General features: G+C 31.6%; 2 protein-coding genes across 4 annotated transcripts in view; one reads left to right on the top strand and one right to left on the bottom strand.

Moving 5' to 3' along the window:
• Window positions 1-11,344, top strand: part of LOC118200513 (ATP-dependent RNA helicase DDX42) — a 137,170-nt gene extending 125,826 nt beyond the window's left edge. The window contains exons 16-20 of one of the 2 annotated variants that reach the window (XM_085814843.1): window positions 1,485-1,609; window positions 1,996-2,103; window positions 6,071-6,175; window positions 9,105-9,221; window positions 11,025-11,205. In XM_085814843.1, coding sequence (XP_085670969.1) covers window positions 1,485-1,609; window positions 1,996-2,103; window positions 6,071-6,175; window positions 9,105-9,173 — 407 coding nt within the window. In that variant the 3' untranslated portion in view covers window positions 9,174-9,221; window positions 11,025-11,205. Of the gene's footprint in view, window positions 1-1,484; window positions 1,610-1,995; window positions 2,104-6,070; window positions 6,176-9,104; window positions 9,222-11,024 lie in introns of both variants that reach the window. The other variant, XM_085814842.1, reaches the window with a different exon arrangement.
• Window positions 11,345-12,673: 1,329 nt separating this feature from the next.
• LOC146997543 (uncharacterized) overlaps window positions 12,674-15,854 on the bottom strand; it is a 72,992-nt gene continuing 69,811 nt past the window's right edge. For both annotated transcript variants that reach the window (XM_085814851.1, XM_085814852.1), the window contains one exon: window positions 12,674-14,241. In XM_085814851.1, coding sequence (XP_085670977.1) covers window positions 14,107-14,241 — 135 coding nt within the window. In that variant the 3' untranslated portion in view covers window positions 12,674-14,106. The remainder of the gene's footprint in view (window positions 14,242-15,854) is intronic.

The raw sequence follows: 15,854 nt of genomic DNA, 5'->3' as shown, positions 1-15,854 counted from the left end.
AAGTAATACTGCACAGTGATGGTCTGCTGTGGGGGAACAGTATGCGTTAGGATGACACCATCACAGTCGTACACGAGAATCACCATAACTTTCACATTGCTAGGGTTCTGACAAAATTTCGAACGTCATGGTGACCTGTGATGACACCATTCGTTTGATTGGCGTTTCAGTTCTAGCTGGTACGATCGGGCCCAAGTCTCATCCAGTGTAGTGATACGGCGTAAAAAAGCATCTCCTTTGCGCTCATAGCACTCCAGGTGGGTTCAGGCAGCATCGTATCGTAGCCATTTCTGCATTTCCGTCAGTTGATGTGGAACCCATCGACTGACGGAAGCAATTTTTCTCATGGACAGGCGTTCCTTCAGAATGTGCAGCACAGTCGTATGCGCTAATCCTGTTTGTTCGTCCAGCTGATGAATTGTTTGGCGGCGATCACTGTCCATTAGTGCGGCAACAGCTTGCACGTCTGCATCGCTGACACTCGGACAACCTGGCTGCAGCATGTCTGCCACGTTTCGGCGTCCTTCATTGAATGCTTTCACCCATCTTGCTACGGTTCTGTAAGGCAATGCAGATTCCCCGCAAGCCTCTTGAAGCCCTTGATGACACTGTCGTGCTGTACGACCTCTGGCACATTCAATTTTTATCCAACACCGTTGTTCTTGTTTTGAAAACATCCTGACAACACTTACTTCAGACCGCAAGCTAATACAAGGATTCGTTCTTCGCGTCACTCCGCATGCGCGTGACATAGGCAGGACGAGTCTTTTTGCTGAGAGGTAAGGTAGGTATGTAGTTTACGTGTGGTATACGCGATATTCTTTGGTTTTGTTGCGTAGCGTTTTTTGAGCTGTGTTGCCACTATTAAAGTTCCAAACCTTGTATAAAATTACCTTCCATACAAATCACGCCGAATATAAGAAATTATTAACAGTGTAACTTCTTCAACGCTTCAAGCATCGTATTCAGGTTTCACTTTTGCAACGTGACAAAATTTGCTACTGGTGTTAGTCCTACAGGCTAGGAGCAATTTTCGTGTTCAGGCAGCGGATACGTGCCGGAAACTTGGCTCAGTGCCAAATCTTACTTCAAGGGGACAGTAGAATGAGTAATGAAGGAAGGAACAGAATATGTAATCCTCAAAACAAGGCAAAAGAAAGATTTTATCCATCATTGCTTACTACCGAGTTTAGAATTTCCAAATTCATTATGCTTATGTTACTACTCATCACAGCTGTGAAACACCTGAATTTATCAAAGAGAAACAGATTAAAAAAACCAGTCATGTGGAAGAGAATTGTATATACACAGCATTTTAAAAAGTGTATTTTAAATATGTGAAAGAGCATTTCCTATTATTTTTCATAAAATACAGTGTCAACAAATGTTCATTAGTTAAAAAAATAATTATATATTAGTAAATTGTATTGTGTTTCTTTATACTAGTCAAAAAGTTACATAAATAAGTATTATGTTATCTTCAGGTGAAAAAGGAATTGCATATACTTTGGTTACTGAAAAAGATAAAGAATTTGCCGGCCATTTAGTAAGAAATCTTGAAGGAGCCAATCAAGCTGTTCCACAGGCTTTAATGGATCTTGCCATGCAGGTGAAATTTTGATATTGAAGCTGTTATAAAAATTTTGTTACTAATGCTTACATTTTAATGGCAGATCTGCTATACTTCTGACATGCAATATGGGAAACTAAATTTTATTTATTTATATATTTCTGTTTATTGCATAATAAGTGTTTCAATTAAGCAGGCTACTTGATTATGTTACACTTTTTCCATATCCAATGGCAGTTATATTTTTATTACTTTAATCTGCACGTATGGAAATTAATAGAGTAAAATTCATTGTAGAATTTTAAAGGCAGATTTTTTTTTTTTTTAAATTCAAAGAACTGATATTTTTACTTCCATATTATTGTAGACTCATTAATAATGCTTAATTATATTGCTATTTTAAATACAGGTCTTTTCCTTTTCAGAGTGCTTGGTTTCGTAAATCTAGATTCAAGCAAGGCAAGGGGAAGAAAGTTAATCATGGTCAAGGATTGGGTTTCAGGGAAAGACCCGGCTTAGGGTCAGATGAAATGGTAAAACTATCTTTTAAATTCAGTTTTTAAATTTTCACTGAATTTTTTATCATTCATACTTTACCAATTTCTTTTTACCTGTTGTTGTTCAAAAATTTATGAATAAAAATCTGAGTACAAATTCATAACATAAGTGCAAATTTCATTGTGCAATTTTAAAACACATATATATGTATTTTAATGAGTGATTCTAAAAACAGGGATATTGTTCATGAAGATGACAGATTGTATGCATTTATAAACTGTGAATAAACAAAACAGTGCAACAGCCCTAGTGGGGTACGGCTGACAGTGTCCTTTTTCTGCTTATAAAATGACTATATTTCCGACACTAAAAAAGGGTTAAGTTTAAACTTTTTAGTGTCAGAAATGTTCTGAAAAATTATGTGCAGAAAGTATGTGGTAATTGACTATAAATACTCTTTAGTAAAACAGCTTAAATTTATTTCCATATTACTTCTCATTTCTTTACCCTAGCTGGAAAGTGTTAATTTTAAATGAAATAGCATTTAAGAGCTTGTTATTAAATTAGTGTTACTCTGCTGGATCACAAAATGGCAAAAGATTTACAACAAAATGCTGGTGAGAAATATTTTTATTGATGTTTAGTGATATTGTAATGAAATAATTTTAAATTATGATTGCTTTAATTTTTTAATTAAATTGGAAAACTGGAAGGTTTTTCTTCACTGATGATGTAATATCAATAATGTTTGTTAAACTGGTTATAATATAATTTTAGCATACAACGTACTAATTTGATCATTATTCTAAATTTAAGCATTTTGGCTAATTTTATAGAATTTTTAAATATGTATACTCATGAAAATCCTGAGGAAGAAAAGCTTTTATTTATCAAAGTAGAGTAGAATTTTTATTAACCAAGATGGCAAAGAGTTTAAGAACTTACTGGGAAAAATGTGGTAATAGAAATGGTACATAAAAAATTGGTAATATTTGTGAATTCTCTTATCACTTAACACTGTTGTGCATTACTGTAGAAAATGTGTCAGCAATGAAAACAATACTAACTGACAGTAAATTTGTTGACACAGGGTTTGTACACAATTCTACACATGAAAATTAAGTATCTGGTTGTAACGCAAGTTTTCTGTTGAAGAACGTTGTTAATAAAGTTAGAGGGGGGAACCTATGAAAGCAGAACCTTTAGTGCGGGCAGAAATCACCACCCAAGTCTATGATTTTCTGTCAACATTTTGGTAGTTTTTCAGAGCTTTCTGCCCAGAAACTTGGTGGCCATGAATCCCAAAACAGATCAACCTCATTTTGGATGCTATGCGCAGATTGGAAGACAGCACCAGCAAGATGTAGCTGCAGGTGTGAAAAAAATATACATATTTGAAGCAGCGATGTTGGGGCTATATGGTGGATGTGGTAAAAATTGTTTACACATGTAGCCTTGTATTATCTTGATGGAACATCAGTCTAGAGGTTTAGGAAATGGCAGGCAGATGTTACGCTAAATGCCATAGGTTAAAATGAGAACTATATTATAATCAGCATGATCCATAACAGAAGATTGGCTGTTGCCACGACTGCTGCTTGCCTAGAGAGACCTGCTGATCAGATCAGATTTGAATGCCTGACATGGTTAGCAAGTTTTGAAAGTAAGTTATACTGTGTCTGTCATAGTTTCATGTAGAGTTCCTGCAGTTGTAACCCAGTTCATATACTTTAAGGTTCCAATAAGCCATTAAAGTCTCAGAGGTGATAGTTTTTTTTTTTTTTTTTTTTTTAAAGTCTAAATAGGCTTTGTCTCTGAAGGACTATTGTTTTTGTTTTGTGTTGGTTCATTATAAATGTCCGTTTCACTTTTCAAACTGTTGCCACCAAATCCTGGAGTCCTGCATTATATTTGAAGAAATTAAATAATGAAAAATCTGAATAAATGTATGTATATATCTCACATTGTGATAAAACAACGGTACATAGAGCCATCGAATTTTTAATGACGTAATCCTACTGCGAATATGGGCATGTGGAAGCCCAAATTTGAAATTTACGTTTTGCATTAATTTTTACATTTTTGTGTTGTATCTTCTGATCACAATAAGGATTAATGAAAGGTAATAACTCACTTTCACATGGAGAGATAAAGGTGAGCATTTAGTTACAAATAATTAATTTAGGTAGTTAGATACCCTTGGTGATTATAGATTTACATGGACACTATTAAATTTTATTCACTTTTTTAAAATATTTAATAAAAAGGCACTATTAAAATCACAGTCTAGTGACATTGCACAGTTTAAAGCACATACAATTTATGATATTGATAGTTAAAAGACATTAGGATAATTATACATTAAAAGCTACACATCAAAGCAACAATGCACAACAAAATACTATGTATCTTTTTACCTTCTCACACATTTGGCTAATTTATATCAATTTCCTTACCTTTAAAAATCTTTTCTAACAATGAGAAATTTGTTTCAATAAGCAAACAAATGTTCTCGCTAGTTTCTGCTTCATCTCCTAACTTGTCAATGTCACAACATTATACCTGTGAGGTTTTATTTGACCTGGTAAATGTTAAATAGTCCCAAACCCCTGACAGATGTGAAACAAATTACCACCATGTCTTAAAGTAACTAGAAAGTCAAAAGGCTTAAATAAACCTCTATACAGGGTGATTCCAAATTCATCAATATATGGTGGGAAGGTAGGGAATAGGAAAAGAAGTAGATTTCACATAGAAAAGTATGGGTGTAGATGAACGCATGGCGGTGTAGAGGGTGCTGTGTGTACACAACTTCCATACATAAGCACAGCTGTTTGACTTGTGCAGTCAGTCATCATTCGACTAGGTAACTTTGCAGAAGTAACATAAACCGGTATACGTGGAATGAACTTGCAGGTATGCATGTAAATGCCAGGCATATTTCAGAAGGTTCAGTTGTCCATGCAATGCCGTTATGAGTTATGCATTCTAGCACATGGTCAGCAGTTTGAGCACCTCTTGTGAGCCGATACAAAGACATCTGTAAAACCGATGCAAAGAAATGTTACATGTAAAATAATAAATGTGTTTTTTCCCTTACTACTTCCTTCTTATGTGTTCTTTCCATCATTAAACTGGGGGCATTTTGCCCTACTACATGGCATATGTGCCCATGCATTCCTATGTGAAATCTCCTTACCTCCCCACCAAATATTGATGATGAATTCTGAATCACCCTGTATTTAAACAGAACTTAAAACATAAACGCATGTTCTTATGCTAAGAAAATCAGATACAGGTCATTGAGTTGTAACTAAACAAGAACAGTAAAATTCAAATTGAATATGTGGACTAGTAACAATTTAATTTTAATCTAAGCTGTCTCAGTACTCATTGTCATTAAATATGTAGACTAGTAGTTAAGAAATACACAAATGTCGGCAGCAGTAACACAGTGCTAAATAATTAACATATTATCATAGCTGGCAAGAATTAATTTAGCGTGCAGTGGCCAGAAACACACTTTGTCTCACAATCCAGAATCCTCAATTTAAATACTATTTAACCAATTTGCATTCTGGTGATGAAAAGGAAAGAAGTTATAGTAAAGGCTGAAATTATAAAAAGAAGCTGGTTAATTTACATAATAATAACTGTACATATCTTTGAAGAATAATTCTCGTTCAGTTTTTATTCCTCAATAAGTTTCCACTTTATTTTAGATATTTTGGATTTAAAGAAAGATTTCTGTTATTCTAAAAACTACATGCATTTAGAAGGTATAGAAAAAGTTGCTAATTTTATTTCTTTAGTAATATGAACACTGATAATAGATATAAAATTATATATGATTAGGGCTGGTGTGGCAGATTTTTTAGAATTTAGTGATGCGCCGATCAACAAAACCTAGAAACAGCAAAACTCTTATCTACATTTTTTAATTTTGATGCCATGAATTATATATATATGATATGAAAAGTTTATAATACTTTTATATTCCAGTATTCAAAATCAAACCGGAGTAATTCAACTAACATCTCCCATTCCAGCCTTGCAAAATTTACTGGCCAGACAGACAGGTTGTCTGCAATGAAATCTGCTTTTCAGGTAAGAAATTGTGATATAAGTCTTTAAATGAAATGTAATTTCTCTTCAAATTCTATAAACAATATATATGGATCACTAGCCACTACACGGCCACCCTTCCTCTGGCTTTTAAATGTACCCGAAAAATGCCTGAAGGGAACATCAAACATTAAATTTAAAAACCACAGAATTTTAATCTGCATAACAACTTCATAAAAAAAGGTATTATATTTAAAAAAATTACAATGAAATAAACAATATCCCTTAATGCAAATATTAATTATCCTAATAAATAAATTAACCAACTTCCCATTGCCTTCTCTTGACAAGCGTCCAGTATCTAAGAGAAACATTAAATTTAACCCATTAGCCGCTGGTGTTGTGTTGACGCAACGGTCAAAATAAATGCGTATACAGTGAAAAGTCGTTAATTTGGACACCCATAATCCGTCAAAGCTACAATCTTTCTGCGCGACGCATGCGCGTAAGACCTTTACGGCTGCGAATGTGCGTGTGCGCAAAATACGTTTACGAATGCGTGTTTAATGTATAACGGACAGTATAAGCTACGCTAAAATTATCTAATTCAGTTAATGTTGCAGATTGCGTTGTTCCTTAATCTTCGAATTGGATCTGGCTTATTATTTTTTGCAGACTGTTAGAGCAATTTTATAAAAGTAAGCTTGAACTTTCGATTATGTCAAATAGAATTTCCGATATATATTTACTAATATGTAAAGGATCTACAAAGCGAAAGTATGTTTCAAAGTCCATTAAACAAAAAGTGGAATTGCTGCAAAAAATGGATAAAGGCATATGCTTTGTTTATCTAAACTTTAACGTTTGTTTTTTCAAAACTTGTTTATCTTTAATGCCGCTGCGCGCAATGAATTGGAAGTTGATCTGTCAGCACTATCCTTATCTTCAGGGCAGATGTTTTTATTTTATTTGGCTTATAATTCCTTACTAAATGTAGTACCGTATTTCATCTCGATGTACTCCGTCTTTGATATGATTTAAATCAAATTCCTCGTCATTATGATTCGTTTCCGATAGCGAAGAAAGTGACAAAGATTATTGAAAACGAAAAAATTTCGATTGACAAATTAGTCGGTATTCTCGACACAGCAATTATAAGACTTGGAACAGCGGAACTTTGTAACTGAACAAGAAATTATGTTTGTTTATAGAATTAAAGAGAATGTATTATCACATAAAAACGAAGCAACTTAAATTACTTACATTGAAAGAAATGTTTAATAAAGTAAACAAATAAATATTAAGCCTCTTTTTTTTTTGTAAATTTTGATACCCTTTAGATCATAATTGTTCTTTATTTCATAATTTTAATTTTATAATTTCTGCATGCCATCGTACCAGATTTAAACCAATGATCGATAATCCGGAATCGCTGAAGTCCGGACGAGTCCGGATTAATGACTTTTGACTGTATAAATATAACTATCTAAGATATTTTGTACCAGCAGATGATTTTGTGTAGAGAATATTATGAAGATTATTTCTGTAAAAAAATATTTGCCTTCAACAATCATTTTGTTTATAATAATTAATCTCATACTTTAAGCAAATCTTTCGACCGGGTATTTTTGCTGAAAATATTTTACGAAAGAATCGCCGTCTTTATGAGTGATCTATTTGTAGTCAGGGTCACCGTTTATCAGAACATTACATCAGTCAGATGTTTATATTTGTGTTGGGAAGGAAGCGACAACAGGTGTTGCGTTGATGCAACGTCAGCAGGAAACGGGTAGTCAATCTCCTTTTTCACTCATTCCTTTCGATGTTCTGTTTCATGTTCTGGTTGTTTAAAAATGCCTAGAATGAGGTATCTTACATTAGAAGAAGCCCTTCAAAGATTTTTTATAAAGAAACAGATGGTGATAATGTTAATAATGACCAGAATTAAACTGATATTGTTGTTGTTCCCCAGAAATTGCAGAGACTAGTCACAAAGAAGAAAGGAATGACAATGTTTTAAAAATATTTTACCAAATGATACTGCTGGGGAAGTTGAAATTCACGTAAGAAGTAAGTTTCAGCCTTCTAAATGCAGTTATAGTTATACTAAAAAGTTTAAAAGCAGAAGACTGAAATCTTGAAGTGGATAAAAAAGGAACTGTTAGTTATGTCTCAGGAAGAACATGAAGAAATAGATAGAAGAGAAATTATAAAAGATAAAACGCAAGGTAAAACTAGTGCACAGATTTTCGATTTTCTTTTTGGTTTAGACATTTACTCTCTTCTCGTTGAGAATTTATTGCATCTGAAGAATTTATTGAATTCTGAAGAATTTATTGCATCAGAAGCCTATATAGGAAGATTTATTGGAATATTATTGCTTACAGTATATCATTCTTTACCTCAAGAAAAAATGTATTGGTCTTTTGATAAGGACATTTCTGTTCCTGTTGTACGAGAATTGATATCACGTTTGCAGTACAGGAATATGAAGCAGAATTTGCATTTGATAATAGTCAAATTGACAATACTGATAAATTATATGAGGTGAAACTGTATCTAAACTTACTAAATATCACCACTTTTTACTATTGGAAATATAAAGTAGATTTCAGACGCGAGAATGCATTATTCCTTTTGCAAACTCCTATTGAGAGTGTAGAATTAGCCAGAAATAGATCAGCAACAGGTAGACCTAGTAAATTCAGCATTCAAAAACCATTGCATGGAGATGGTAGACATTTTATCGTAAAGTCCGTTGATAACAAAAGTGTTGTAAAGAGTACCATAGCCAGACTGTTTATAGATGCAAAGTATATAATGTAGCTTTACATCATGATTGTAATCAAGCTTTTCATGTTTGAATCTTTCAAATGAAATAATCTGTATTTGTAAAAGAAATACAATGTATATTTTAATATTAAATTAATTACAAGTAAAGTGATTTGTAGATTTATAAAATGTTATACAGCTAAAAAGTAATCCTGCGCTCCACTCAAAAGAAACATCACACGAGTACAATCCAACTAAACATCCGTAGTCTCATTCCACTGACGTTGCGCGAACGCAACACTCGCTTTTTGCACAGGTAAGAGCATTATTATTTTTTTATTTTTATTTTCAATGTAAATTTATGTTATAAATGCTTAATTTAATATTTGTTATTATTTTCATGAGAAAAGAAACATTCCTATAGTTTTGGCAGTTAATGGGTTAGAAACTGCACAGAATTATTGCCCTAATTTTTCCGCAGGACTGTTGCCACTCGGAAAAACAATGGCTGCTGATATAATGAGAGAGAATTATTGATTTGATGCAGTTTCGTCAAAAACATAAAATAAAAAAAGTCTCATTCGAATTTTTAAAAAATCACTTCAAGGTACACTACCTATGTACCACATTTCATTGTATTTTACTACCTCAAAACTCAATAATTATGTTATTTGTTTATAGCATGTTTAATATTATCTTGGTTATAGTGAGAGAAAGATTGTATTGGCTAGCTTGAACTTGCTCGTAAGCATTAACTTCAGATTAAGACCCCCCTCTCAATATTAGAGCCATTTGGTTCACTTACAGAAGAACCTAACAAAATAATATTACCTAATTTTTAATGACATTCCATAATTTATCTTCCACAGACAAATCTGTTTCCATGCCATATGAAGTTAACGTGGAAGAAAATAAATGTCAGCAGTCAGAATAAAAGTAATATAGAGAGAAAGGAAACTATAATGTTTCTTAAATTATGCCAATCCTCAGTGCTAATTTTCATCTTCTTTTGAATTAAATGAAAGAACTTTAATGTTTCTGTGGTTGCAGTATTCTTTGTTATATAGCCAGTTATTTCATAAATGTTTAATTAGGGTGTCAGATAAAAGAGCAATACTTAATTTATCTGGCCATTTCAAAGTAGGAATATATTAATATATATGCAAATCAGCGGGACTCTGCAAATTGTGTATTAGCCCTGTGTGGGGGGGGGGAGACAAAAATAGAGGCAGAACAGCTGTGTTGAATTTGTGAGAGAACACTGATTATAGTTGTTAAAACTCACAATTTTGTATATTGAATTGGGCAAATTTGTACCATCTGAAGTTACATACTGTATGCCAATTTGCAAGAGTTGGTGATGATATGTGCCTTTTAAGTAATCAAAATATATGTAAAAATGAGTAACTGACATTGTACTTTTTATACCTTTTCATATGCTTAACCTGTAAGTCTGTTATGTTATGCAATCCTTGATCTTTTGCATACATTTATGCTATCTTAAAATCTTTTATGAATAATCATCAACAATATAGCCCATTTGCCGTACTTGCAGTTGAGGTGTTGCTGTGAAGTACCTTGATTTAAATATGGTAGACTGTTGAAAGATGGCTGTGCATTATAATTCTGATATATCCTTTCTGTCTTGATAATGTATTCATTTTCTTTTTAGATACAAGCTGCATTAATTATATGCAATTGAGTTCTGTAATTTTCTGTTCTGTAGTTGTAATCAACATTTCATTCATTCTTTGCAATTATACTATGCAAAACTTTGATTCTTCAGCTTTATTGCATTACCCTTTTTATGACAAATGGATTTAACGAGTTGGTACTTTGTGCATTACCATAAGATTCTCATCAATACATTTAATTGTCTTTTTATTCAGTGTACTATGTTTATATACAATTCATTTACACATCTTTTCAAATCAGTCTTGTTCACCAGTTGCTCCCCCCCCCTGGATTTAATGGATCTTGGATATAACCCACACTATTGTGAAAGGGTATCTATCATCAATAATAATTAGGCTAATATCAATTTAATATATTTTCTGCTGTCTATTTAAAGAAATATTTGAATTATGTCTTACTTTCTGCTGTTATGAAAATGTTTTAGGCCCAATACAAATCACAGTTTACAGCTGCTACTGACACTGCATGGAAAATGAACATTAAAGATGAAACAGAATCATCAGAACAAAAATCTGAGAAAAACAGAAAGGAAAGAAAAAGAAGCCGTTGGGATAGCTAATAGTAGTTGAAAATATTTGTTTTAATTTCCAGAATGGAAATCTGAGGTGCTGAAATCTTCATGGAAGGATTTGTATTGTATATTTGTAAATATACTTTTAGTGCTATAGTTGATATTTGCTATGTGAATAGTAATAATAATTATAAATCAGAAATTTGATTTAATAAAATATCTTTGACCATCAATATTTATTCACTAGTTTTTCACTTAAAGTCCCAATATCTTTAGGTATCATATTCCAAGACTTGCCACAGTTAGTACCAAACATTTACTCTATGTGTAATGCTCTTGGATAACGTGTAAATATGAGAAAATGATTTATGATGAATTAAATAATAAAAAATAAAATAAAAAATGCTCCTATAAATAATAAATATAATAATTTAATAAATAAAATAATAAATGCTGTCAAGTGCACTATAATTCTGCAATGCACACTTAATCTCTATGGTATTTCGTGAAAATAAAGGAATTTTTCATTTCAGTACTTTCTCTTACTAAATTAGGCTGATATTTTAGCCTAATTTAGTATAACTATAGTATCACATATAATTTCCAGGAATAACAAAACAATGAAAATCATAGTTTCCATCAAAGTGTTGCATGAGCATTGAAACATCTGCCTTTGGCAGCTGAGGTTGATGGTTTGATAAAACCATCGAAACTAGTCCTGTGAAAATTTGCAAATATAACATCTAAATTAATACTTGTTCAGCATGATATTTTATCCTAATTACAGTAATGTCTGCTGCTTTTGAATTGCAACTGAATTGTAAGATTGAGTATTTTATGATTGAAGTTGTTAATACGTTTGCATTATATCTATAAAATATCATTCGATATACAATTTGGAATAAATGTGTATAAAAGCCAAAAAAAAAAAAAAAAAAAGAGTACAGTTTCAAACTGCAAGAAAAAGGGGGTAATACATACCGACAATGAAACAAGGAATTGCAATTTTTGCTGCATCATTACTGGGGTTGGTGCAGTGAAATAAATCAGCCTGTTTTTGAGCTAACTTTATTACAAAAGATAAGATTTTATTTTTCAACAAATAATTGAATAAGGTTTTGAACATTTTTTACTATATACTTTCATTTATTTATTATTTTATATTTTAACTTAGATCATTAAATGTTCAAAGCGTACTATAGTAATTACAGAGCATTCATGTTTTTATATTTAAAAGTAATATTTATTAAAATACTGATTCCGAATACCATCCCGATAATGTTAACAGCATTTTATATGTAAAATAAATATTCAGATGATTGCCATTCACCATTACCAAATGCTACATTTGTATAATGCTGTACTGCTGATGTTTTTATGAATGACTGGTCCATAGTACATTAACCCCTTAATCTACATTGACGAGCACAGCCAGCGTATGATGGTCGGGTCAAACCTAACTTTCACGGGCTTAGAACGCGTACAGTGATCGGGCCAGAAGTGAGTATTATGCAGAATATTTGATATGCAATTACAGTCTGATGCAATAATTGTGGTAGATGCAAGCATTACAAAATGTTTATTTATACCAAACTCCAAAATACAAAATTAGTAATCTGTAACGGTATGATATATTTCAAAGCATTCTGGTACATGTAACAGAACTTTACACTTTTTACACTCGTGTTCTATGTGGATTTTCTCGTACTTGATCTGCATACTGATTCGTTTCGGTTACAATATTGTTCCAAAATATGACATCAAATATTAGATTAAATATATCAAGTTCTCTTCTACTTCCTCCTAACTGACATAAGGCTTCCTCTCTTATGCCAGGAGTCATCGTCTAGTCCCAGATTTTTGGACTATTTCTTATTTCTTTCTAAAGCCAGGACTCCGGTAGTTGATCGTAATCGGATGTATCATCAATAATTATTCGCCTATACTTTCTTCGAAAATTACAATTGTTCAAATGTCCCGAACACTGCTTCGGCCCAACATCTTCGAATCTAAATCGTAGGTTAAGGGGTTAACAGTGGTTCAGCTCCGAGAAACTGAACTTAGCTGAATGATATATTTCTTTTTTTCTTTGAAAATGTCCAAAGTCACAACTTATAAATAAAATGTATCTTGGAAAAGTACATGTAATATTACTTTAACCTATCATCACATTTAACACTGCAAACTTTTAATGTCTTTTTCATAAACCTAAAATTTGCAAAATCAAAATCATAAGCATGTCTTAAAAATTTGATTAATAAAATAATTTTTGGCACAGTATGGTATTTTTTATTAGAATAATGTGAATATGGATCATGACTTATAAGGAATAAACTTTTTTTATACATTACATTTTTGAAAGTTTTTAAAATCTGCATATATTACAGCTGTTCAGCATAAATCAAGTTTTCTACGTACATTAATCTAATCATGATTAAGCCTGTAATAAATAATTGGCACATATTTGAATATTTTAAAGATAATTATATAGTACAATATAATTTTTATATTAAAACCAGTTTTAACTGACCAAAGATTACTACTTGGATTTTTTTTATATTTTTCAAAAATTGCCATTTTTTCTGTGAATGATTATCCTGAGCAAACTATTCATCAAACACATACTGCGACAACATTCATAAGCATTTGATAAAAAAATATTGAAAACAAATATTGCTTAATATCCACTGTACAACCAAAGGCATAAATACTGTACTCCAGGTTTATACATCAACAACCAAGCTATAACAGCTATATATATAAAATGAATGCTCTCTGGTAAAATGTAATGCAGACATAGTCTATTTCACTTCTCCAAAATAAATATTTAAGAGCCAAGCTTTTGTCACCTACACAGTTTAAATATGTTTGTAAACAGTGGCTGATTTTCACACTGCGAGGAGACAACACAGCAAAGAGATGATGCTGGCGGAACCAAACACACTGATTGGTGGTCCCACATAACTTAATGAGCATGCAAATCAGTAAAAGGGTTTCAGTGAATCAGAGTTCGTGGATTATTCATGTGATGTTTAGTCTGTTCATAGGAAGGATATCTCTGGTAGTCTTCTGGAATATCAGAATATTGGGCAACTGAATAGGCTGGTGGAGCATCACAGCTTGCAATGACCTAGAAAAAGATTTTGGATTAAAATCCCATTTTATAATAATTACCTTTCAGACATAAATATGAAGAATAATGGTAATTTAAAAACTGAAATTTAACACTGGCTATAAAACATTGTTAATTAATATGACTAGTCTCTGAGTAATATCAGAGACTAATTTTTTTAATAGTCTGACACATTATTAAAAGGTCAAGCCATCTTGGACATCTTTAGTATAATGAATAGTGAATACCAACTGCTATCCTGAAATGAAGGGTTGGCTCTTGTGTAAAGCTTGGTTACATGTAAGTGTTCTCCTCTCCCACTTCGTAAGTGTAATATTAGTCTATTCTCCGTGGGACACATTCTCAGTAATGAGACAGCTAAATGAATAATGAGAGCAAGTGTATCTGGTCATTGAAAAAGTCACATATATGTATACATAAAATTTATTTACTGAAGTAATATTGAGTATATTATCTCCTAAAAGTTTTTTTTAAAGAAAATTAATAAATTTTAATCATGAAATATACAAATGTGATTTTTTGTTTTGAAATAAAAATTAATAAACTAAGTAATTATCATCATTGATAGGAAATTGGTTGACTTTGTAAGGGGAACAAACCAACTCCCATATATTTAACAATAATAAATAAATACGAAGGTACGTCATTTACTCAAGTAAGAAGTATGACACCAAACCGGCATTTGAGTTTAAGCTAATCTTGTGAGTTGTGTCTTAATCCAAATTAGTGAGATTAAAGAATTCATCATAAATGCAGCAGTTCTGTTAAGTTTATGAAATTTTTAGAAATCTTGAGAGATTATTTTCAAATTGAGTAGTGATAATAACATTTCTCTGCTAGATTTAGTAGTATTAAAATTTTTTTCCAAAATTACTTGAGTGAAGTGTTCCCCCGACACCCTCGCTTTCATGCACGTTAATTCAAAGCTATTTGTATAAGCATTTAATCTTTGCCAAATTTATTCAATAAAATTCAGTTATTTTTATAAACATAATAAACAATGCTTATCAAAATTAATGAAATAGAAGTAGAAAAATTAAAAGAAGGTATCATTTTTTCCTTATGAATTATTTATAAAATAATATATTAATAAGAAATATTAGTTAAATTAAAATAAAATTAAGTTATTTTTATAAGCATAATAAACAATGCTTATCAAAATTAATGAAATAGAAGTTGAAAAATTGAAAGAAGGTATAATTTTTCTTATACGTTATTTATAAAATAATATATTAATAAGAAAATGTATATAATATATATAGAAGGCTAAAATATGAATTAATTAACTTTTGTTCTTTCGAGTGGGAGGACTGTGAAGTTTTTACGTCTGTATCATTACTCAATTTGGAAATAATATCAAGATTTCTAAAAAATTCATAAACTTAACGGAACTGCTGCATTCATGATGAATTCTTTAAACTCACTAATTTGGATTAAACTCAAATTGCCAGTTTGGCATCATTCTTCTTACTTGAATAAATGACGAAATTACTTGAGTAATGAACTTTGCATTTATTAATTAATGTTAATTGAACGAGAGTTGGTTTGTTCCCCTTGAAAAGTCAACCAATTTTGAATCAATAACAATAATTACTTAGTTTATTAATTTT

Source organism: Stegodyphus dumicola, chromosome 4 (assembly GCF_044657685.1).
Source record: "Stegodyphus dumicola isolate Sdum_Otavi_A_Nest chromosome 4, ASM4465768v1".
Classification (NCBI taxonomy): domain Eukaryota; kingdom Metazoa; phylum Arthropoda; class Arachnida; order Araneae; family Eresidae; genus Stegodyphus; species Stegodyphus dumicola.
This window is presented reverse-complemented; position numbering and strand designations above follow the sequence as displayed.